The sequence below is a fragment of the Dreissena polymorpha genome, chromosome 2 (assembly GCF_020536995.1).
Source record: "Dreissena polymorpha isolate Duluth1 chromosome 2, UMN_Dpol_1.0, whole genome shotgun sequence".
In the NCBI taxonomy this organism is placed as follows: Eukaryota; Metazoa; Mollusca; class Bivalvia; order Myida; family Dreissenidae; genus Dreissena; species Dreissena polymorpha.
Genome location: NC_068356.1, coordinates 93,201,248 through 93,226,488, shown reverse-complemented (window position 1 = coordinate 93,226,488; position 25,241 = coordinate 93,201,248). Strand labels below are relative to the sequence as shown.

The following is a 25,241-nucleotide window of genomic DNA, read 5'->3' as shown; positions in this document are numbered from 1 at the left end:
AGATGCACATGCATGCCAAATATCAAGTTGCTATATTCAATATGGCCATTCAAGTTTTCAGACGGACGGACGGACAGACAGACTAACTGACTGACTGACGGACAGTTCAACTGCTATATGCTACCCTACCGGGGGCATAAAAATTAGTCTTCTTACATGGAATACACTGTTATTATGATCATGAATACAATTGCATACAATTGAAAATAGTGATATCAGTTTTCAAGTGACCTATACTTACTTAAAGGAAAAAAAACAAAAACAAGCAAATTCCTTGAATTGATATCCCCACCAAATAAACTTAGTCTATGGATCATTTCAAATCCCTTGATATACAGTATAATCATTTAGCGTAGGGTAATAATTAATAGGTAATTATTAAGTGTAGGGTAGTTGTTTTGATGAATTGCAATTTTCCTCAATAATATCTACAATGCCATGAAGTTTCATGTTAACATCTTGTAGCATATCTGCGATATAGCAGTGAAATGTTACATCATACAAAACCAACAAAGGACATTAACTCTTATTAAAGAAAGTGGAGGGTTATGGTTATTGTGCATGGCACTTCTCCTTATTGATATCTTTACACCTATTAAGTTTCAAGTTGACATCTTATATAGTTTCTGAGATATAGCCCTAAACAGTTTTGTGACAGAAATGCCAATTCTGTATCACCCCGCCTTTTTTTTGGGGGGGGGGATATTTTTTTTATATATACTAGAACTGTTCACACATGTATTACACTTCTTACTTACATTGTTTAAATGCTTTCAAATGTTATATAGCAATAATCTGCACATGCTAGATAGGGACGATACTTTCGGCTTTTATGGTATTTTTTGTTTAAGGATGTCATTGCTAAAATCAAGCTTAGGTGGAAAGTGTCATTCCTGATTAGCCAGTGCAGACTGCAAAAGCTTTTCTGGGATGACAATCTGCAATGCAAATGCATTAAGCCCAATTCTCCCCCAATGAGGCTCATATAATAAAGCTGAAGATATTCACAGATGAGTATCCTAATCAAACATTTTCCCAGAAGACCACCTACCTTGCCAGTGGTTTGCCCATGGAGTCCGAACATTGCCCTGATCTCGTCTTCACTGGCTGCCCCAGGTATGTCGATCTTGTTGCCCAGTATCAACACGGGCGCGTTGGCTACCTGCTCATCTGTAAGCAAACTCTGCAACGAAGAATGATAATTACATTATTTGAATTTGATAAGTTACATAAGGTATAAAAAAGGTTTGAACATTTGACTACTCAGATTCACACTTTGACATGTTTGTAGTCCCTTAGAAAATCTATTTTAATTAAAGACCTGTCTTATAATAGGAAGACTCAAATTTTAAACGCTTCATTTCAAACACTATGATACTGATGATAAACAAACAGGATAAAACTTGAACAGACTGCAAGTGACTGTTCTGGTTTAATGCTGATTGCATATAGCTTTTAACACTTTCTTTCTGGACAGGAAAGGGTTACATAAAAAAGCTGAATATTTATCAAAAGATAACATACAAAACTAATTACCGGCATTTGGTACAAGAAGTGACATTTGTAATTATACAGCTTTTTGCTTTTTATATATAAGCTAGTTATATGTCCCAACAGTGAACATTTGAGCCGTGTTCTGAGAAAACTGCGTTTAATGCATGTGCGTAAAGTGTCGTCCCATATTAGCCTGTGCAGTCCGCACGGGCTAATCAGGGACGACACTTTCCGCTTAAATGATATTTTCCGTTTAAATGAAGTGTCTTCTTAGCAAAAATTTAGGCGGAAAAAGACGTCCCTGATAAGCCTGTGTGGACTGCACAGGCTAATCTGGGACGACACTTTACGCACATGCATTATGCCCAGTTTTCTCAGAACACGACTCATATATTTAATATGCGATGATTCTGTCACATACAAGTCCTGTTTAATACTTATAATAATTAGCTACAAATTCCATTCACAAAGTGAAACACAAAATGAAAATGTCTGGTGAACAAATCTTTTCTTGCTATATAAATTCTCATGTTGGATGTTTTAAACTGTATTCATGACAAATCAGACTATGTATTTTCATAAGGTTTATTAATACATATTTGCCCATCACATAATGAACCACATTTTTTGGTCACCTCATTTTCATTTCAAATTTAACCTTGACAACAAACTACTTTTTTATTTACATCTAACTCTGCCTTAGCCTCAATAAATCGCTGTCTATCAAATACATCCACCAGGAAAACAATGCCATCCACCGCAGGGAAATAATCCTTCCAAACTCTTCGTGCTGAAAGAAAAAGAGGTAGAATGCAATCATAATTATCATTTTCATGTACACAGAAAGAGTTGTTGCCAGGCATGATGAAAGGTGAGACAAATGTCTCACAGCTCATGAAAACTTGGGAACAATAGCTTTTCTATATGGTACACAAACTTTAGATTTTGTTCACCATTTTTTTTAAACTCCTTTTTATGCATGATACAAATTGCACGAGTTACATCATACAACTAATTTACAAGGCAACTGGGATCTTATAGCTTAAATTAATGTTAATTAGCCACCTTAATGTTTTTCAGCGTTGTTTTTTTTCCTTAAAAAACAAAGAAAATACGGTTCAAAACTGAGAAAAACCTTGAAATAATTCTGTTTTATATTGGCATATATTGAAGCGCATATCTGTTGAAACCAATCAGAAAACAGATAAATATGAATTTGGAATTATACTCTGTCAACTAAGAAATTTGACAATTGCCCAACAGTTCAAATTTATTATGATTCATCCCACGATTTTTGCGAGTGCACCATAAATTGCTGCTTGACCCATTTTGGGCAACATACGTGAAAATTATGCAATTATAAAATAACAATTTATCAACATCAACAGAACACTATGAGTCACATGATGACCTATTATAAGAAGGAATAGATCTCAGATACTTCATACATAGTTGGGGTAAATGGCGATATAAAAAAAGAGGTAAAAGTATACAACTGTAAGAAATGTAATAATTAGAACCATTTTGACAATTTATATAAATGTATAAACTTATTTGGGATTTATTATGTCATTACTAGGGGATGAAAGCATCATACAAAACTTCGAAGAATGCTGTTTCACATAAAACTGATCTCCTCAGAATGTTTTCCAAAAGAATGAAAAAAAATGTCAGCATGAAATTAATCATAAATACCTAAGACTATGTTTCTAAGTTGTAAGATATAAAGCTATTTAACAATGTGTTTTTTTTAGAGGTCACAGTCGCAGACCTTTGACCAAGTGACCCAAAAATGGGTGTGGCAAGTAGAACAAATCAAGGTGCAGCTACATAGGAAGTTTCAAAGTTGTAGGTTGAAGCACTTTGATTTTAGAGCCAATGTTCATAACCTTGACAAATTGTAAAGGTTTTAGCACGACGTGAACAACACGACAACGGACACAACAAGCTGGCTATGACAATACCTCAGGTTTTCTCCAAAAACAGCAGAGCTAAAAACCACATTAAACCAAAGTAAACAAGAGATGTACTTGTCAGAAACACAATGCCTCCTACTGCGCTACTTTGACCTTGAAGGATGACCTTGACCTTTCACCACTCAAAATGTGAGGCTCCATGAGATAAACATGCATGCCAAATATTAAGTCTTCAAAAGTTATGGGCAATGTTAAAGTTTTTACATGGACAGACTGACGGACGGACTGACGGACAGTTCAACTGCTATATGCCACCCTATTGGGGGCATAAAAATACTCCAGGTTGAAGTTCAAATAAATTTATTAGCGCATTTTTTAGTTAAACTGATAACCATTTGCAATATTTCACATTAAACATTTCTACACTAACAACACTGAAACACAGCAGAACTTCTGCCACTGACCTTGCTGATGACCACCAAGATCAAATGTGGTGAACCTCATCCCTCCCATGGAAAGCTCCTCAGACGCTGCAAACAATTAAAAACACCATGGGTCGTGTTCTGGGAAAACAGGGCATAATGCATGTGCGTAAAGGGTTGTCCCACAAGTCTGATCATTGATGTACCTGCACAGTCTACACTGTCACAGGCTAATACTGGATGAAACTTTCGCTTTTACTGGATTTTTGTATAAATGAGACTTCTTTCCAACAACAAATATTATAAAAGCCCAAAAATGTTAACCTGGGAAGTTTAAACACGTGTGCAAGCCTTTAGTTTCCCAATCATTTTCTTACGGCATGGGGGCACAGACCAACAGATAAAATTGGTTTTGATTTGCAGCGATTTTTTCCTTCTTTGTAAGTTCTCGTAAAAGGTACTTTCCCAATTGTGGATAAATAACCAAATTTCCCAATTCCCATCCGAAAAATTCCCAAAATGAAGGAAAATTTGGTGCATTTTGTTCCAAAAGCGCATTATCTGCAAGTAAACAAATAAAAATCAGCACTGAAACTGAACATTTTATGCAATTGGGCATGTACAAAAATACTAAAATGGGTTTGTGCAATTTAGTAACATTTAATTAAAACAAACCATAATTCTTAATAGAAAGATTTTATGACGCACATTTTCCCAATATCATGGTTTTTCGTGATAATTTTTCACAATCGTTGCACTACCAGTACATTCCTAATTGGGAAAAAAATGCTGATTTTTCACTTTGTTAAATATATACAATATTAATTTCTTTATAAAGTCAGAGCTATTACAAAGATAATATATTCTTAAATTTATGGAAATGTCTAAATTTAATCTCTGACACATCGTGAACCAGCATAATTGAATGCATAACTTTTCAGCAGTATATTGACACCTCAATAAAACAATATACATGTAATATATGTAATTAAAGCTTAATTAGTATTGCAACCAATCTGTAAATTTTGTTGTACTTTTTTATAAAAGACAAGGCTATTGTCAAGCAATATGGTCCCCTACCGGCTCCACCATTGTCAGAAATTCCACCATTTTCAGATTTTTTTTATATATTTGTATTTTTTTTTGGTTGCCATAGCAACCACAATTATTGACGTAGGAACAAATTTAATAACGTGCATAATGTCCATATTTCCATCTAGCCATGTTCCAAGTTTCATGAAAAAATATTAAGAACTTTTAAAGTTATCGCAGGATCCAGAAAACCACCATTTTCAGCAGTATTTCTAGTCTATTTGTTGCCATAGCAACCAGAATTTTGGACGTAGGAACAAAATGAAATGACGTGCATTAAGTCCATATTGCCATCTATCCATGTTCCAAGTTTCATGATTTTTTTTTAAAGAACTTTCAAAGCTATCGCAGGATCCAGAAAAGTGTGACATACCGACGGACTAACGGACGGAGCGCAAACCATAAGTCCCCTCCGGTGAAACCGGTAGTGGACAAAAATATATAAACAACTCCAAAATTGATTGCATACAAAAGACATGGAATGTTGTTGAGATAAGTATCAAATATAATGTTAATTGATATTTATTTATTGTCCTTTCAATCCACAACTTGAAATGCAAGGAAGATTCTGATTATAGTGTGTTATGCAAACATCACACATAATACATACAAAACAAATTGACACATTTGATGGATCACTTAGACTGAAATCTTAATGATGGCCTGTGATTTTCAGGCCAATTACATTTAATTTAATTATCACATTATCTACATTTTTACTCCTTTAGCAAGGGCCTTATATAGGCCCCTTCCTTCGAGAGAAAGGCCCCTTCCCCTAAGATAATTTCTTTAAGATGATGCAATTTTCCCCAAACTTTAAGCTTACATAAGGACATTTATTCCCCGTTTTCATTTGTGTTGATTTGTTTCCCCTAAAATTAAAGGCCAGACCTTTCCCCAAATAGAGAAAAAAAGCCTGACATAGTCAAGCAAACTGTCAACATAAATTTCTTCTATTTGTGTTCTTCTTAAATATTTGCAATCTTAATACTGTCTGTAACTATGGATGCTTTTGATTTTACAAAATGTTTTTGTTTTGTTTTAGTTTTAAGAAATAAACTCTCATTTTTATTTTAAAGTATTTCGTTGCAAAACAAACATCAATCGCCCAATTTAAGTAAAAACTAGAAATGGCGCGACAGAGGCCGACGCGTATCCCCACGCCGCATGTTTGACCCAGGGGCGCCCCAGCGTTGGTAATGGGGCCATGCATAGTTGCGATTGACCGTATTGTCATAAGAATAATTCAGTATCAATTAGAAGTGAATCAGTGTAGAAATTACGAAGTTAAGTAAAAGGCAATTTTGGGTGGGTGTGGCCTATGTGGGCGGGGCGCCCCAGGGTTGGTAATGGGGCTATGCATAGTTGAGATTGACCGTATTGTCATAAGAATAGTTCAGTATCAATTAGAAGTAAATCAGTGTAGAAATGAAGAAATTATAGTAAAGGGCAATTTTGTGTGGGTGTGGCCTATTTGGGCGGGGCGCCCCAGGGTTGGTAATTGGGCCATGCATAGTTGAGATTGACCGTATTGTCATAAGAGAGGTTCAGTATCAATTTGAAGTAAATCTGTGCAGAAATGAAGAAGTTAATGTAAAATAACATAAAAAATGAGTGAAAATCTCTGTCCCGGCCCCGCCCCAACCCCCATAACTTTTGACCCAGGGGTCAGATCAAAATTCCAAATAGTGCAGGGTCGCACATATGCTCATAGCTACCATGTGTGTAAGATTCAAGGTTCTAGCGCTTATAGTGTAGGAGGAGATAGTGGCCAGGACAGACAGACAGACGAACGGCGGAGATAACCACAATATCACCACACTTTTCAAAAAGCGTGGGGATAACAATGTGATTTTCATCATAAAAAAAAGCCCCTAATAGAATAGAATAGAATGAAAAGCACACACACTGATATCAAATTATGATCAATCATATGTTTAAACAAAAGAGTAATTGGCAGTGTGAGACAAAAACAGCAAAAAGCGAGCCCTGGTTTATTGTTAGTCTCTTACTTGGATGCAAGGTGGGTACATGCTGGGCCATTCGGTCGTCCTTCAACATGTGTAGCAGAGTGGTCTTCCCTGCATTGTCCAGGCCCAAAAACACGAGCTTTCCTGACTTCTTCATCAGGCCTACAATGAAGGGCACAGCCACCATGCGTGCGAGACTCCATGCATGATACACGTGATTGAAACTGCTCATTAACTCTTTCTCGCCCAGATGCAAAGCAAACATGGCTATATGCAACCAGCATAAAACAAGAAGAGCCTGCAAGAAACTCGCAGTCTGTTAAGATTTTATATTGGTTGCTGCTCATCAGTATCTTAGTTTTAAAAATCGCATCTATTAAGAAATATTTTTAATTGTATTAGATTTTTTAAGGAACTACAAATGGGCAATCTGAGAGGTTAAGATTTGGAGTATTACATGGTCATTCTGTTACTGCTCATAAGGCTGAGTTTTGCACAGAATTTATTTTTGATTCAGATAATGACAGTTCACACCAACAAACCAGATAAATTGCGGTAACCAAGCATGCACATTAATCTTTTGTATTAAGTACTAACTTGTGAGAAAAATCTTACAGGAATGATTTGTGAATTGTACAAATTTGTGATGAGCCCTAGATTAAAGCTGAAACTCTTAGTTCTTTTTTGACATAAAAACAATTACTGTCATTTTCTGAGCCAGATAAAATTGATGTCATTCAAGCCAGGCCATTTTCTTTTTACATCATTATGTTACGACTGAAATCGGTAATATTATAAGTGCATTAACTTAATTCACAATAATTCGCAGTAAATTAAATAATTGATTACGCTTGAGACAGCCACAATTTAAGCCAAATGGAGCAAAAGAAAAAGGCCTTGACATTGCATGCTGTGTTCCATTCCAAACAAAGCCACATTCTCTTTTGAGCCTCCATACTTACTGGGGTGTAATGTTGGAACAGGCTGAACCATATGACCCTCTTTTAATACACTCAACAATGTGGTTTTACCCGCATTGTCTAAACCTAAGAAAATCAGCTTTCCATTTTTGGAGCGAAGTCCTGTATACAAATTTTAAACAGAATGTTATAGTTTAAAAAATCCTTCTTAATCATTTAAATCATATTTACATTTTGTTTTGATATTAGTCCAAAAAAGGGGGAACTCATTTATTCATTATAAACGATTGAGTATGGCCAACAAAGTTGGGCCCTAACAGGTTCAAACAATTTTTGGGTCGGGTTGGCAAGTCATAACTTTGCCATATATTAATGGATCTTAAATGTAAAGCGCCATTTGAAAACATTGTCAAGTGTAATATCCATCCCCCTACATGTATCTCAAAAGTCAAGGTAACACTTGTTGAAAGGTCCAATTAGACAAATGAAAAACGGTCAGTCCTCATATTTCTCCATAATAATTTGGAAATATGTATATGATTCTAATATTGCAGGTTCTCGTTTCCAGTAATACAATTATGGCGAGATTTTGAATTTCAAAAGCTATTTCAGAAAAATGAGAAAATGTTTCAAGTCAAAAGTCAGATTTACCAAATTATTAATTGATACTCCAATAATTTAAAAGCTCATCATTTTTCTTTTTTTGGCCAGAAATGATGAGTGCGGGCCAGCAAAGGCTGTTGAATTATAGGACATCCTGGCTAGCAATAAATTATAATTTTTAGGAAGGACTGTTGCTTTGTGATGCTTGTAACTATTCCCCACCTAAAAGGTCTTGGTCATTATCATACATGGAGGTCAAATGTCAAACTTGACCAAAAGAAATTCCATAAAGTGGAGTTTGAAGACAAGAGTTGATTTAGGGGACATTTGTGCCTCAGATTTAGGAGACATTTGTGCCTCAGATTTAGGAGACATTTGTGCCACAAGGACAAATTTTGTGGTGGATTTTCTAATCTCTTTTTTTTAGGTATCTGTTGGAGCCCTAAAATAATGGCTTAAAGATTATGAATCAATAAAAATGTATTGAAATAAATTAGCTCTTTAATTTATCAAATCCATCAACACAAACCTGATATCTACTACCAAAACTATGTTATTAAATTACCTAGAAAATTCAGCATTCCAGTAAACCAATCCCACAGAAACATTTTGTTCTTCTGTCTGAAATGCAAAACAAAAACAAACAGTAAATAATTACTGTCACAAAATATTTTTTTAAGAACTATTTATCACACATGACACAATTCTATTGAAAAAGCATGGAATATTACACTAAGTGTCTTGGACAAAGTTATTTGTACCTGTACTATGTAAATGTAATAATACAGTGTGCATTTGTCATGTTTTTTTCATTGTATATGACATCATTGCGGACTGTGTTTATTATTCAATAAAGATTTTATTCTGCTGTACCTTAATTTATGTTTTATATCAATAGCTACATACATTATTACAAATCACTTGTTCTGTTGGACGAACACCTTAAATATTTAGATTGTCCTCGAACAAAAATCACTGGCCAGGACAACAAAAGAATTTCTATGCTGTTTCACCTAACATGATATTCTTTCAAGAAGTTCCTCTGTTCCATAATTTAGTGTTCTTATACATTTGTCACATTCTGAATCATCTGTACAATCTTTTCTCTATTCCTCATATTAGTTAATAAATAAAAAATATATGAGCCTAACTCTAAAACAGGACTTAATGCATGTGTGCTAAGAATTTCCCAAATTACTCATTCAGATTAGCCTCTTAATCAAAGACAACAATGTTCACTGTCATAAAATTTGTTCGTTTAAATGAAGTCTTTTCTTCACAATATCCAGTCTAGGCGTTAACGTAGGTAAGTGTAGTCCCTGACTTGTCTCTTGGCCAAGTTTTGAATCTGGTCCAGGTCCTTCAGGAGAATGTTAATGGTCTTTTAATTATGTGATAGATCTGTTAAAGGGGCCTTTTCACAGATTTTGGCTTGTTTTGAAGTTTGTCATTAAATGCTTTATATTGATAAATGTTAACATTGGATTTAAAAGCTCCAGTTAAAAATCAAGAATAATTTATTTTTTAAAGAGTCCTGGAGTAAAAAAGTCTAGCAATTAGACCACTCGGCCATCCATCCAGATCAGCATTCTAGATAAGCTGTGTATCAGCGAAATATACGCATTAGAAATATAAAGATACGCTCAATTTATCATTTCCGTGCGTACTTTTAAGCAAGCCAATCTGGACTTACGCAAACGATGTAAATTTGCTTTGTACAACGTAAACAAAAATATAAACATCTGATTGTCTTTCGCCAAAGTATGAGACTGGTTATTGTCAAATTTAGAGTTAATTTGTTCGCTGGATTGTATAAATAGTTAGCCAGTCTGTATGTATACTCTGTATCATCTAGTCGCATGATAAATTTAGAATTGATTTTTTTAACAGACAGTCAAGCGCTTATGTGTTTATAAAATTACATGAATAGGCCAGCATGGCTTATCTGAAGCCAAACTAATTTACTTCTCAAAGTAAAATTGATTCTTTTTATATGGCGAAAAGTTGTATCGAGTAAAAACATTGTACTGCCAATACTGAATGATTTTATTTCCTCTGTTTTCAAATCAAAAAGGAGATGTACTTAAACGCTAAAACAATTGCTGAAAGTTTTCCGTGGCTCAGGGTGGTGGTCTTAAATGTAAAATCTGCCAACAATACAAGGCTGATAATGTTTTGGCCACTGTATTTAACATTTTTAAAGTAGTGTGTCTGTACCCAGGCCTCGACACTAATGGTGGTCCGGGGGGCGGGGACCCGAGGCCCCCAGTATTTGGTGAGGGTCACCAGTTCTCTCAAGCTGGGTGATCCTCCAGGAACCCTAAATTTATAGAACCACTTAGTATTGATTAACCATTTGAATTTTTAAAAGTGGCTTCAAATTTTTAAATGTGGCGAATTATAAAAAATTGGCATAATCCTATCCGAAAATGTACTGCGAATCGAAAGCACGCGACCGAGAATTAGCGGCCAGCGTCTGTCAGTTGTAAATATTGATTTTCGACGAAAGCGACCTACAGTGTAGAGAGTATATTGAAATCCCTGAAGCGTGTAAGTGTTACAAACTGTGTTTTTACTGCTATTTTCAAGTTTTATGGGGGTTATTATCCGATTTACAGCTCCTTTATGATACTGAGCAATACATTAAGTAACACGGGGACAAACTGTCACGACAATCAATAATTATAATAATTATTAGGGCCACTATTTCTTTAACCAAACCATCGGGCTGGCAAAAGCATTTAATTTCTCCACAAAAACAAATATACTTGTTTCAACAGGTATTTGTGAGCATTTCTGCTAAATATTTTCATTATTATAATGTCCTGGGAAGGATATAATTGATTAAGATACCAAAAAATTCTGAAATAAAAAGTATTTCATTCACTTGATGTACTATATTTCGGATATGTTAAAATTCAGACATTTAAAGATAGGAACATGTATGTTTTGGTTTGTTGTTGATAGTTTGTAAAAATATGTTTTATGTTATTTCAGGCAACTAGAATGGATGGTGGCAATTATCTGGGCCTTTCTGTCAAAAATAGGCTTGAAAAACATTCATTTAATTGAACCTGGAAATCATCCACCACTAACAGAAAACGTTTTAACAACAGAAGCTGATTTATATCATGTCCAAATGACCAAATATAACTGCTTAACAATTTGAAGTGAGATGATTTGTTTTATGATGTTTTATATTTCTTTTTCCATTTCAAATGATGTACATTGGTGTGATTCTATGTTTAAATAATTAATCTTGAAACATTTAGGCAGCATACTGTTTAATACATTGAAGTTAACATTATTATATTATTTTGGTTATCTGTGTTGTTTATCAAGTTGAAAAAATGTTATTTATATACAAATAAAGCTTATTAAGACCTATGAAGGTATGACTTATGAAGGTACTTATTGTTTTATATGTAATAACATACTTTTTAAAGTGATAATATAGTCAATGACATCAATGTAGTAAGGTTTCTTTAAATGATTGTTCTTATTAATAAGGTTGGAATAACCCACAGTTTGCACGCCGCGAAAAAGTGGCGACATTTTTTGGGGGGCCAGTGAAACCCCTGAATCTGCATAATTACCTTTTATTTCTTATAAGTTTATAAGAAGAACTTCCGAAACGGTAAGCACTGGTGGCGAAGTGCAATATTAAAGATGATAATGCTGAAGATGATTATGTTAAGGATGTCGATGATGATGATATTGATGAAAGACATAATATCAAAACTTCAAAAGTTTACAAGACAAGGCTTATGAGCTATTAATGGGTCTGCTTTAAATGGCAACAGAATTCAATATAGGAAACAAAAAATGTGTACTAGTATGCTTCTTGTACATGTACTTATTTGCCCTTACGCTGAGAGTCGCTGTGCATTGAAACAAGAGGGAACCCTAGTTTGGGTGAGGGTCACCAAAAGTTGAAAGTAGGGTTCCCTCCGGGTACCCTTTCAAAAAAGTTAGTGTCAAGGCCTGTGTACCCGGGCTATATTCTTGTTTTACTTTTAACAAATTACTCTTCCAGCAAGGAAAGATTTGACCATTTACACCCATGCTTTGAAAAGTGAGGGTATTTATCCCCATGGGTCAAAAATTATCTATAACGCTGCAGATACAATATAAGGAAGCCGTCATCTGCGGATTTTATTCACCCTCAAGGTCATTTATATGACAAAAGAATAACAATGGTACAAGCCCTTCCCTTGAAGAACTACGGAGCCTACTGGTACTTGTTGCGACTTCTCCCTGTTAACAACCACACACATTTCTGGGCGGGTAAGCAAGGTAGAGGTCCAGAAGGGTAGGTTATCTCGGATTGCATAGTTCTGGAGTTTAGTATTAGGTTTTGGACCGTAGCGTCGACTTTTTTGTTTTGTTCATAAAATGTGAGTAGATAGTTGTCGGATGTTCATACAAATATCTAGAGGGAAAAATGGCAAATTAATGATAAATTTTACTTACAACTGTACATGAAAGTCTATTAGCGACTGCTTGAATTTTGTTTTATGTTTCAACAAATGTAATTCCTGAGTAAATTGTGTAACATTACTTTTAGTACTATCCATTCCATAATTTGTAAAGCTCGAATACTTTACATTTCATACCCCACCCACTGAGAACAGATGTGTGATCCAAATTGCGCAATTCGGATACAAACTAAAATCACATTCAGCAAAATACGTACCTATGTTAGCAACACTATATATAGTCGTGTTCAATCTTAAAAATCACAAATTGAAGCCACGGACGAGTGAATTCTGCTAATGAAAAATTCTTTTTTTGACACGAAGCAACATGGGTGATTCCAATTGGCATAACTTGAGTTGATGTACTTGATTGGTTTATTTGTAGATTTCGACCAATGAAATGTTAGGACACATCATCGTTTGATTAATTCCAATATGGCTGCGCTCATGACTTTGCGGAAACTGGTAAATGAGACATTTTTTAATCAAGTCACATTGTGGAGAATATCACCGCTCGTGTATGTAATTTTATCGAGAAAACTTTTTATTATATTAGGTATAAGCATCTGCAGCTAGTGACGCGTTTAAATAAATATGATTTGCAATTGTTCTTTGTGGAGGAGCATTTTCGCTCCTGTGTTATTTCGTCATAATTTTCAAAACATCATATAAATGCTTCATATATTTTGTAAATGGATAGTGTTTTAAAGCGGGACAGCACGATTTTGTCAAATATTTATGAATTTTAATTTATGTAAAATGTGTACAAAACTTATTAATGTGAAAATACTGAGCTCAAGCCAGGGATTGAACCCACGACCTCCATAGTGATAGTCAGACACCAGGCTTCCTGAAAAGACCGGACCGCCGGTCTTGTCCGGCAAAATTCTTTATGGTCCTGCGAAATTTCTAATATCGCCAGTCCTTGTGACAGGCCAAAAAAATTGTGACTAAATACCGAAAAGTCTAATACTTGCCAAAAGAACGAAAACACCCCATTAGAATCCCTCTTTTTGTGAATTTCGAGCCTTTTTTGTCATTAAGAGCACTAACGATTCACTAGTTTATAAGAGTGCTCTCCCTTTGTTTTGTTTTTTCAAAAACGTCAATTTTATTGGTCCGACATATTACCACCTATCCAATTACAAATATTGTAACAAAAACTACACATGAAAAAATGTTGTTGCTAAGGTTTCAACGGCGCTAGACAAGACCAGAAAAGGAAGCTAAGCGATGAGGAAAAACAATCGAAAAAATATGAAGCAAAACAAGTAAAAATAACTTTTCAAAGTCTGACAGAAGTTGGTTGCATTATGACGAGTCACAATCAATATGTTTTGTGACGTATGGTGAAACGATCCAATACGGTTCAACTTACTAATCAATGCCTAGTCATGTTATGTTATTTTGTTTTTAGTCTGACTATAATTTAAAGCTGTTGTCCATCATACACTCTTATCACAAGAACACGCAAACATTTGTTTTACTTTATCAAGTGTACTTGTACACAGGCTGCACATTGCAATAAATATGAGTTAAACTTTACTTAATTCTTCAATTATAAACTCACGCTGTTCGGTCAGGTGAATTTTTGTCCGGACAGGCAAACTTTCCCATCAGCCTGTCCGGTTGACAGGCACTTTTTGGGACTTTTCAAGAAGCCTGAGACACTCTTAACCACGTTGCTAAAGAGCTAGCCCAACAGCAAGGCTGTTGGAAGTGACCTTATTTCACTACACTCCTCCCCCCGCCATTTTTCTTGCCTATTTTTTGTTATTGTAACACATGTTTATCAATTACAATTTAACACATACAAATCGTGCAGTCCCGCTTGAAAGTGCAGAATCGCAATCAATTTTTAATATATTTTTAATCCTAAGTTCTCGCACTGAGTTACCAAAACAGGGTGCTTGCAGCCTCTTTCTGTATATTTGGCCAATATCCATTAACGGATCTTGCGGAATTTTATTAGTGCTCTCTGGATTTTGTTTTTAAAATAACCTGCATGACCTTGTTGCTGACAGTATCACTATGAATCGATGTTTGGTATTAAAATCTCTTAATGCTCAAAGTCTAACAATATTTTAATTGTTAAAGTTTAATTGTTTTCAAGAAAAAATTGGACAGTGCTTGATAATAAATGCAGGGCCCTCAATCTGTCAAATCCACGGCCGATATTCGGCTGCATTCCCCCCCTGAAAAGAATACTTTTTTCCCCTTTTGGGGGGAAAAATTCCCCCTAAAAAAAACAAATTTTGTTTTTAATTTTTTTTTATAGATAGATGTGTCTCATGATTATTATATCTCAATTCTATTTTAATTTAATTTTGTCAAACATACTAAATTATGAAAAAAGCAATGAATATAGTGCAAACATGTACAAATGTTATAATTAGAGAGTAAGTAAAAAAAATCCCCCCAAAAGGGAAACGCCGTGAAATTCCCCCTGCTATGGGTAGTGACCTGCTTCCCCTAAAATGGATTGAGGGCCCTGAAATGTAATGTTCATTTTATTTGATGTCTTAAATTCCATATATTTAAGTTTTTATAAACATTATTGATTGTTAATATGGTATGTGATATCTTTGTTTATATATGTTTAATACGATATGAGTGCTGTTATTAACCACGGCATTCCCCCAAATAAAAATGGTCAACAGGTGTTGTTTTTGTTGCTATCACAGTTAAAATTGAAGGATTTTTGTCATCAAAAGGCAATTATTCAATGAAGTTATGTCAAATATGTTTGTTTTTTAACCTTTTCCCCCAAAAGAAACAAAGTGAAAAAGGCTTTTGCAACCAGCATAAAACCAGACCAGCCTGCGAGTAACTCGCAGTCTGTTCAGGTTTAATGCTGTTTATGCTGTTCATCAGTATCTAAGGGTTGGAAATGAAGCCTTAGAACTTGATTCTAGTAAGAAAGGTCTTTAATTAGTCCCCTACCGGTTTCACCGGAGGGGACTTATGGTTTTGTCTCCGTTCGTCAGTCTGTCCGTCACACTTTTCTGGATCCTGCGATAACTTTGAAAGTTCTTAATATTTTTTTCATGAAACTTTGAACATGGATAGATGGGAATATGGACATTATGCACGTCATTTCATTTTGTTCCTACGTCAAAAATTGTGGTTGCTATGGCAACAAATAGACTAGAAATAGTGCTGAAAATGGTGTTTTTTTCTTGATCCTGCAATAACTTTGAAAGTGCTGAATATTTTTTCATGAAACTTGGAACATGGATAGATTGTGATATGGACATTACGCACGTCATTTCCTTTTTTTTCCTACGTCAAAAATTGTGATTGCTATGGCAACAAATAGACTAGAATTAGTGCTGAAAATGGTGTTTTTTCTGGATCCTGCGATAACTTTGAAAGTTCTTAATATTTTTTCATGAAACTTGGAACATGGATAGATGGCAATATGGACATTATGCACGTCATTTCATTTTTTTTCTACATCAAAAAATTTGGTTGCTATGGCAACAAATAAACTAGAAATAGTGCTGATAATTGTTCTGTTTTTTTTCTGGATCCTGCGATAACTTTAAAAGTGCTGAATATTTTCCATGAAACTTAGAACGTGGATAGATGGCAATATGGACATTACGCACGTCATTTCATTTTGTTCCTACGTCAAAAATTGTGGTTGCTATGGCAACAAATAGACTAGAAATAGTGCTAAAAATGGTGTTTTTTTCTGGATCCTGCGATAACTTTAAAAGTGCTGAATATTTTTTCATGAAACTTGGAACATGGATAGTTGGCAATATGAACATTACGCACGTCATTTCATTTTGTTCCTACGTCAAAAATTGTGGTTGCTATGGCAATAAATAGACTAGAAATAGTGCTGAAAATGGTGTGTTTTTCTGGATCCTGCGATAACTTTAAAAGTTCTTTATATTTTTTCATGAAACTTGGACCATGGATAGATGGCAATATGGACTTTATGCATGTCATTTCATTTTGTTCCTAAATATTATTTTTTTGTTGCTATGGCAACAAATATAAAAAAATCTGGAATTTCTGACAATGGTGGAGCCGGTAGGGGACTTATATTGCTTGACAATAGTCTTGTTAAATTTAACTTTCTAATGAACTACATAAGCATATAAATACATTTCTAAGTGGTAAAGGGTTAAACCATTTATCTGATATATGAAGACGGTTTCTAGATGCAAATGAATATTCATTAAGTATCGCGAGACTACCAGGTAGGGTTATAATCCAAATAAAAACAGTGCAACACAAATGATACATTTTATTAAATCCTTTGTGTCACTGTGTTTTTTAACCAAATGAAGGGCAAAATAATTTATTTGTAAGATATTGCCTTAGTTACAGGCCTATGCTGACCTACATGTAGCGTATGTTTAAGGTCAAGGTTACTGTTATTTAAAAAAGAAAAGAAGTGATTTCAGCAAATTTACTTTAATGGTGAAGGCACAGTCACGTTTCATCCCACTCCTAAAATATTGTTGTGAACTTGCATATTAATATTGTTACCTACTGTATCCTAGACTGTGTGATTGCGAACTGGTAAATTTATATTGTAACATATACTACTTTTAGGCATTTAACCTATGTAGGATCAGAAACATGCATTTGCTTGGATTTTGATAACTTATAATTAATCATACACTGATTTGCATGCCCCCGGATCAAATGATCTGGGGTATATTGTTTTGGGCCTGTCTGTCATTCTATTTGTCATGTCATTCTGTCCCAAAACTTTAACCTTGGTCATAACTTTTGCAATATTGAAGATAGCAACTTGATATTTGGCATGCATGTGTATCTCATGGAGCTGCACATTTTGAGTGGTGAAAGGTCAAGGTCATCCTTCAAGGTCAAAGGTCATTTTTTCTAAAATAGCTGCCGTGCGACTTCAAAGCGGCGCATTTGGGGTCATTGTGTTTAGCAAACACAGCTCTTGATTTCTATACAATATATCCTTAGATTTTCATAACTCATTTAATTTAATCATGCACTAAATTTTTGTTTGCATTTTGTTCCAATACAAAATATTGTTTATTGTACATTAAAGGGCTCCTTTCCATTGACAATACCATACGTGGCATTAAGAGGAATTAGTACAACCTGCACAAATGCTGCTTCTGTCAACAAGAACCGGCTACATGTTCGTGTGGGGAGGTTTAAGCCAAGCAAGGACAAGTCGATAGCTCTCACCTATGATGAGTCAAAACCACCTTACAAGATTGGTCTTGAAAAGGCCTGGAATTCATGGAACACAAGTAAAATTCGTAGCATAGTTATGCAGTAATACTTTACTGTCACAAGAAATAACCATTAAGAATACTGTCACAGGAAATAACCGTTAACTAGAAATTGCGCGGCAGAGGCCGACGCGTATCCCCACGCCGCATGTTTGACCCAGGGGCGCCCCAGGGTTGGTAATGGGGCCATGCATAGTTGAGAGTGACCGTATTGTCATAAGAGAAGTTCAATATCAATTTGAAGTGAATCGGTGAAGAAATTATAGTAAAAGGCAATTTTGGGTGGGCGTGGTCTATGTGGGCGGGGCGCCCCAGGGTTGGTAATGGGGCCATGCATAGTTGAGATTGACCGCATTGTCATAAGAGATGTTCAGTATCAATTTAAAGTAAATCGGTGTAGAAATGAAGAAGTTAATGTAAAAAAAACATAAAAAATGAGTGAAAATCTCTGACCCGGCCCCACCCCAACCCACATTACATTTGACCCAGGGGTCAGATCAAAATTCCAAATAGTGCAGTGTCGCACATATGCTCATAGCTACCATGTGTGTAAGTTTCAAGGTTCTAGTGCTTATAGTGTAGGAGGAGATAGTGGCCAGGTCGGACAGACGGCAGAGATCACCACAATATCCCCACGCTTTTCAAAAAGCGTGGGGAAAACAATATTTGTCTAATATGCAAAATTTGACAGTTTCAATCAACGTTTGAAAAAATACCAATACATGTTTTAACTAAGATTTGTTGCACTATTTAAAACACTATAAAAACATTTAAAGCATTAAAAGATTATTAACCAGGTTTTCCGAAGGAAAAAAATGGTTATTAGATTGGCGAATGTTGGCGGGCTGGTGGGCTGGCGGGCAGGCGGAACAAGCTTGTCCGGGCCATAACTTTTTCGTTCATTGTGAGATTTTAAAATCATTTGGCACATTTGTTCACAATCATTAGACGGTGTGTCGCGCGAAAGAATTACGTCGATATCTCCAAGGTCAATTCCACACTTTGAGTTCAAAGGTCAAAAATGGCCATAAATGAGCTTGTCTGGGCCATAACTATGTCATTCATTGTGAGATTTTATAATCATTTTGCACATTTGTTCACCATTATTGGACGGTGTGTCGCACGAAAGAATTATGTCAATATCTCCAAGGTCAAGGTCGCCACTACTAAAAATAGATTTATTTTGACACAAGGGGGGTGACTATGAACAATCAGATCAGTTTGAGTTGTCTCCCTTTAATAAAAAATTTCAAATAGAAAACCGTTGTTTTTTTTGACAATTTTTTCCCTTGTTATTATCATATTAGTCAAAAAAAGGCAAGCATAACAATTCCATACTAATTTTTCATATGCATGTGTCTGTTTTTGTCCCCTACCGGTTTCCCCGGAGGGGACTTATGGTTTGCGCTCTGTGTGTCCGTCAATCCATCTGTCCGTCAGTCTGTCACACTTTCCTGGATCCTGCGATAACTTTAAAAGTTCTTTATATATTTTTCATGAAACTTGAAACATGGACAGATGGCAATATGGAGATTATGCACGTCATTTCATTTTGTGCTTACGTCAAGAATTCTTGTTGCTATGGCAACAAATTGAGTAGAAATACTGCTGAAAATGGTGGATCCTGCACACTTTTCTGGATCCTGCGATAACTCTAAAAGTTCTTCATATTTTTTCATGAAACTTAAAACATGGATAGATGGCAATATAGACATTATGAACAGCATTTCATTTTCTTCCTTCGTCAAAAATTCTGGTTGCTATGGCAACAAATAAAAATTCTGACAATGGTGGAGGCGGTAGGGGACATATATTGCTTGGCAATAGTCTTGTTAGTCCCCTACCGGTTTCACCGGAGGGGACTTATATGGTTTTCGCTCTGTGCGTCTGTGAATCTGTCACACTTTTCTGGATCCTGTGATAACTTTAAAGGTTCTTAATATTTTTTCATGAAACTTGGAACATGGATAGATTGCAATATGGACATTATGCACGTCATTTCATTTTGTTCCTACGTCTAAAATTCTGGTTCTATGGCAACAAATAGACTAGAAATACTGCTGAAAATGGTGGTTTTCTGGATCCTGCGTTAACTTTAAAAGTTTTAAATATTTTTTCACGAAACTTGGAACATGGATAGATAGCAATATGGACATTATGCACGTTATTTCATTTTGTTCCTACGTCAAAAAATTATGGTTGCTATGGCAACAAATATATTAATTTTTTTAATATGAAAATGTTGGAATTTCTGACAATGGTGAAGCCGGTAGGGGACTTATATTGCTTGACAATAGTCTTGTTAAAACTGTTTCATTATTTGTGTTCATTTTCAGGCAATCTGAAAGGTGAAACCCGGATGAGTGAAACACTTACAGATGATGTTTTCATACAGAACTTTTTGAAAGGTACCTGGGGTCTAATGCAAGCCAGCGATGTTGTTATCAAGCGCCGTCACAACATGATACACATATTCATGCACATATTACCAAAAAGAGATCTACAACCCATTTACTTTCTGCTGGGGTACTCGGAGGAGCTTCTGTCAAGTCTATTAAAGTGTCCAGTCAAATTAGAGCTGCAATCTGTTCAAAAACCGCGTGATTTGATCTTCAAGTACATTTAAACATACTAACAAATTACTATGAGTGACAACTGTTTACATGAATACATTGCCGGTACTTTAGGGTGACAATTTAGTTGATAAACAGCATTTGAAGTGTTATTAAACTGAGAATATGATCTTTATGTACATTTAAATAACTTGTGAATTTTGAGTGACTTGTGGGTACATGTATATATTATTTTAGGGTGACATAAGTATATAAACACCTTTGGAAAGATCACTAAATACATGTGCTACTATCAAAACAATATTTGTACGCATTTTAATTTCATGATCATCTTGCTCCCCTGAAGACTTGTATATTTTATATTCTGTCTTTTTATGCTCCCTGCAGAATTAATACAGATGTTACAATGTCCATATTTAGGTTGGACAATTATTTTTCCATGACAAAAATATGCAGTGAAAAAAAAATCACGTTCTTTGGGTTAAAGGTCAAGGTCGCAATTAAAGATCAAAGGCCTTACATTTTAGTTTCTGCTCTGTAACTTTGAAGAAAGAATTTTAATATGACTTTAGATTGTATTCCCAATGACCAGACAATGTGTTGCATGCTATTTCCATGGGCCTTGGTCAATGTCAAATTTCAAGGCCAAAGAAGGTACAAATTTTATTCTGCTCTGTTAGCAATGTTAGCGTGCAAGGTCATAATATAAACATTTTTAGCTCTGCGTTTCGGAGAAAACCCGAGGTATTGTCATAGCCAGCTAGTCTTGTCGTCCGACGTCTGCGTCGTGCTAAAACCTTAACATTTTGTTAAGGTTTTAAAAATTGGCTCTAAAATCAAATTGCTTCCACCTACAACTTTGAAGCGAAATATGTAGATGCACCTTGATGAGTTCTACACGCCACACCCATTTTTGGGTCACTAGGTCAAAGGTCAAGGTCACTGTTACCTTTAAAAAAAATAATCTGAAAGCTTTCATTTATTCAAAACTGCACCTGTAGCTGAGCGTGGCACCTGTTATGTGGTGCTCTTGTTGTTAAGGAATTCTGGTTGAAACTAGTTGTAAATCCATACCAAATACATTGTATGTTAGGAATTGGCTTTGCTCTTTCAGACGAGGATTTTTAAAGATTTTCCACATAAATGTCAATAAAAAACTGGCGACTCCAGGGGTGAGGCCCATGTTGACCCAAGAGACATTACCTAAACATACTTAACTTTTGTAGAGGGCCTCTAGATGATGATATGTACTACTACTAAATATGAAAAACGTGAGCTTTTTGTTTCAAACAAGATTAGTGCTAAAGGTTTTTGCTATAGATTTTGAAGGAACTTTGAAGAGAATCTCTTGATGAAAGACATACAAATTATGCAGCCTTTGAGCGCAATACAAAGTTACACACTAAAAATAATACCTCTAGTTGAACTGGTTTCAATCAAGAAACCTATTGAAGTTTTCATGTTTGAAATCCTTTTGGGGCTTGTGATCTAATTATTCATTGAACTTGAACAATTTATATAGTTTTCATAGAGAACCACCCAGAGGTCATTCCTGGGAGTTTTGTCAACATTTCTGCCAATCAGTTCAGGCAATGTTAATTGAAAAAACAATTGGAAGAGGCATGCACATCATGGTATTCCAATAGCTAAACATGTTGCACTCAGGCAAGCTAAAAATTCTTTCCTCTGAAGCCACACAATTCAGAGATTTAATATTTGGTTTGTAACATCATAAAGAGGTCCTCTTCCTACAGGAGTTTTTCTGCTATGTAAGAAAGGCCATAAAACTGACCCGATCCCAAAGCAAACAGACACGATCCCAAACCGAAATTATTTAAGTTCCCAATTTCCAAAAAATAGTTTCTTATGACTTATGATTATTAGACTGTATATCTCAGTTATTTTTAGCTCCACTGGCGAAAGGCCTTTAAACATCTAAAATACTGGTCCAGTTCTTATGAAATTTCTCAGGAATGGTCCTGGGGTGAACCTCTTTTAAATTTGTTCAAATTATGCCCCTGGGGTCAAATTTGACCCTGCCCCAGGGGTAACAAAATTGAAAGTTTGCTCATATAAGGCCTATTTGGTGAAAACTTTCAAAATCATCTCGTCCATAACCATTGGGCCAAGAGCTATCAAATTTGGTATGTAGAGACATCTAATAGTCCTCTACCAAATTTGTTCAAATTATGTCCCTGGGGTCAAATTTGACCCTGCCCCTGGGGTCACAAAATTGAACATCTGCTTATATAGGGTCTATTTTGTGAAAACTTTACAAATCTCGTCCATAACCATTGGGCCTAGGGCTACCAAATTTGGTATGTAGTGGCATCTTATAGTCCTCTACCAAGTTTGTTCATATAATGCACCTGGGGTCAAATTTGACCCTGCCCCGAAGGGTCACAAAATTGAACATATGCTTATATTGGGCCTATTTTGTGCAAACTTTAAAAATCTTCTTGTCCATAACCATTGGGCCTATTTCTACCAAATTTGGTATGTAGTGACATCTAATAGTTCTCTACTTAGTTTGTTCAAATTATGCCCCTGGGGTCAAATTTGACCCTGCCCTGGGAGTCACAAAACTGAACATTTGACGTTTACCAGGGGAGATTACTGCGGCCGTGTGGCTGTGACCAACAACAACAACAACATCTTGTAAACATGAGATAAAACCCTGTCATTTAGTGCCATTTTAGATCAGATGGTGACTGCTTACAAAGGAATTTAAGTAAGAACATTTGTTATGCATGTTTTTCTTATAAACTGAAAAAAGTCGGGTTTTATTAAATATGTCGAAAGTGACCATATATCCAGATAAAAATATTTTGGATGACATGTTAATTTCATGTCTTTTTTGTAGTGTTTAAACCAGTTTAATAATATCTTATTGATTTTAAAAACACAACTTCCATGAACATAATTATTTCAAGAAAAGTCAATATATGATACTGCATGGTAAACTCAAACTTTGTATATACCCAAGAGAAGGTGTTGGAATTAATGAAGTGCGATGTTCTTAACTATCGTATATGCTGCTTTTTAATTGCTAATGATTCATTGTTCCATTTGTGAATTGTGACTCATGAATTGTGGATATGATTGTGGATATGATTGTCAATTGCTCAACGATCATATATATTTCTGACCATTTTATAATTTTCTTAATATAAGTATTTGAATTGATCTTAGAAGTCAAATGTATTACTTAATAAAATACATTTATAAATATAAAGAAATAATCTTTAGATTATCATAATATTCTCAGGCCTGTTGGTCTTAGGGATGTGTGGGTTGTTAATTATATTTTGAGATGATTCTCTACAAAGAAAGATGCTACTATTGTATTTGTTATAAATGTGTGAAAGGCTCTAAGAAGGAACGAACCAGAGATTATTACCCGGTAACCCTTTACCAAACACTAACAGGATTTTACGGGATTTTGTAGCTGACGACATTATAAATAATTGTGATAAAAGGAGAAATTGCTCAAGATGAGCAATTTCTCCTTTTATAACAATTATTTCTACCCTACCTGACCATTTCCTTCATATTCCATTACAATTTAATTGTCGTCTGCAACCTCTTTCAAATTGGGACAGTTCAAAATGTGTCGTTTGGTAAAGGGTTAAGGCATTTTGATTCTTATGGGTCTTGTGAAACTGTTAAAAATCAAATGCGTAGATTTGATCTTCAGCATCTAAAAATATGTGAAATAGAAAGAATGACAATATCTTTTGGAGAGATAAATGTACCCAGTTATAAGCAAAGGACCTGTGCGACAATTCCCGGGCTTTTTAGTCTGTTTAGTTAACACAGTAGTAACGTTTTCCATATATAAAAATGCTCACCCTTCCAACTTTTAAGCGCCCAGTGGGACGAGGGATAGAAAGTCACATGCTTGAGTACATTTCAACCCATGCGCATTGCACGCTTTTTTCGCATAAAAAAACAGTGGAGAAATACAGAGCCATCATGGCCCTCTTGTTTTAAAACAACCTACAAAATATATAACCATAATTTATATGATTTTTATCCAAAATGGCCAGGAAAATGTCAATAAGTGTAGAAAAAAATCCCAATTTTGTCCTTTTTGTCGATAAAAAATTCCCAAATTTACCACTTTTATCGATTAAAAAAATCCCAATTTGACCAGACTCCTTTTCCCAAAATGGCGGGAAAAAACCCTGTCCTAGTTTGCTCATATCATTTCATAATGGCCACACTTCATATCAAGTGGACTTTGAAAATCTTTGACAGCTCACGTGTGAAACTAGCAGTGGTATAAAACACAGCTTTTGAGGCTACTTATGACAATGGGGGCAAAATTTAAAGATATGTGGCTAAGCAAGTCTATTTAAAACATTTCACAACACTGGTATAGCCAATATTTACCCCCGCGTCATAATTATACAAACCTAGTAGAAGACAAATATCCGATATAACATTCCAAATATTACAACTATGAACCTTGCTCCTTTTTAGAAGCAAATTTGTTGTAGTTATTTAGGTAATAAAGCCTATATAAACAAGTTA

At 35.2% G+C, this 25,241-nt stretch overlaps 2 protein-coding genes across 4 annotated transcripts in view; one reads left to right on the top strand and one right to left on the bottom strand.

The window, feature by feature from the left end:
* The window catches only part of LOC127868076 (GTP-binding protein SAR1b-like), an 18,535-nt gene extending 5,273 nt beyond the window's left edge, over positions 1 to 13,262 (bottom strand). For all 3 annotated transcript variants that reach the window (XR_008043869.1, XR_008043868.1, XM_052409678.1), the window contains exons 1-6: positions 13,114 to 13,262; positions 8,983 to 9,038; positions 6,937 to 7,056; positions 3,875 to 3,940; positions 2,181 to 2,284; positions 1,052 to 1,183 (exon numbers count right to left, since the gene is read on the bottom strand). Coding sequence is in view for 1 of the 3 variants with exons in the window: in XM_052409678.1 (XP_052265638.1) it covers positions 1,052 to 1,183; positions 2,181 to 2,284; positions 3,875 to 3,940; positions 6,937 to 7,056; positions 8,983 to 9,025 (465 nt within the window). In the remaining 2 variants the exon portion in view is untranslated. The remainder of the gene's footprint in view (positions 1 to 1,051; positions 1,184 to 2,180; positions 2,285 to 3,874; positions 3,941 to 6,936; positions 7,057 to 8,982; positions 9,039 to 13,113) is intronic.
* On the top strand, positions 13,218 to 25,241 carry LOC127868080 (28S ribosomal protein S24, mitochondrial-like). Its single transcript, XM_052409681.1, has 3 exons — positions 13,218 to 13,360; positions 17,943 to 18,150; positions 20,469 to 25,241. Exons 1-3 carry the CDS (start codon positions 13,331 to 13,333, stop codon positions 20,756 to 20,758), a joined length of 528 nt encoding a protein of 175 aa, XP_052265641.1. The 5' UTR covers positions 13,218 to 13,330; the 3' UTR covers positions 20,759 to 25,241.

Coding starts and splice junctions, on each gene's coding strand:
- LOC127868080 (XM_052409681.1), top strand. CDS start 13,331: ATGGCTGCGCTCATGACTTTGCGGAAACTG. Junction 13,361..17,942: donor TCATGACTTTGCGGAAACTG/GTAAATGAGACA, acceptor TGTACATTAAAG/GGCTCCTTTCCATTGACAAT. Junction 18,151..20,468: donor CTGGAATTCATGGAACACAA/GTAAAATTCGTA, acceptor GTTCATTTTCAG/GCAATCTGAAAGGTGAAACC.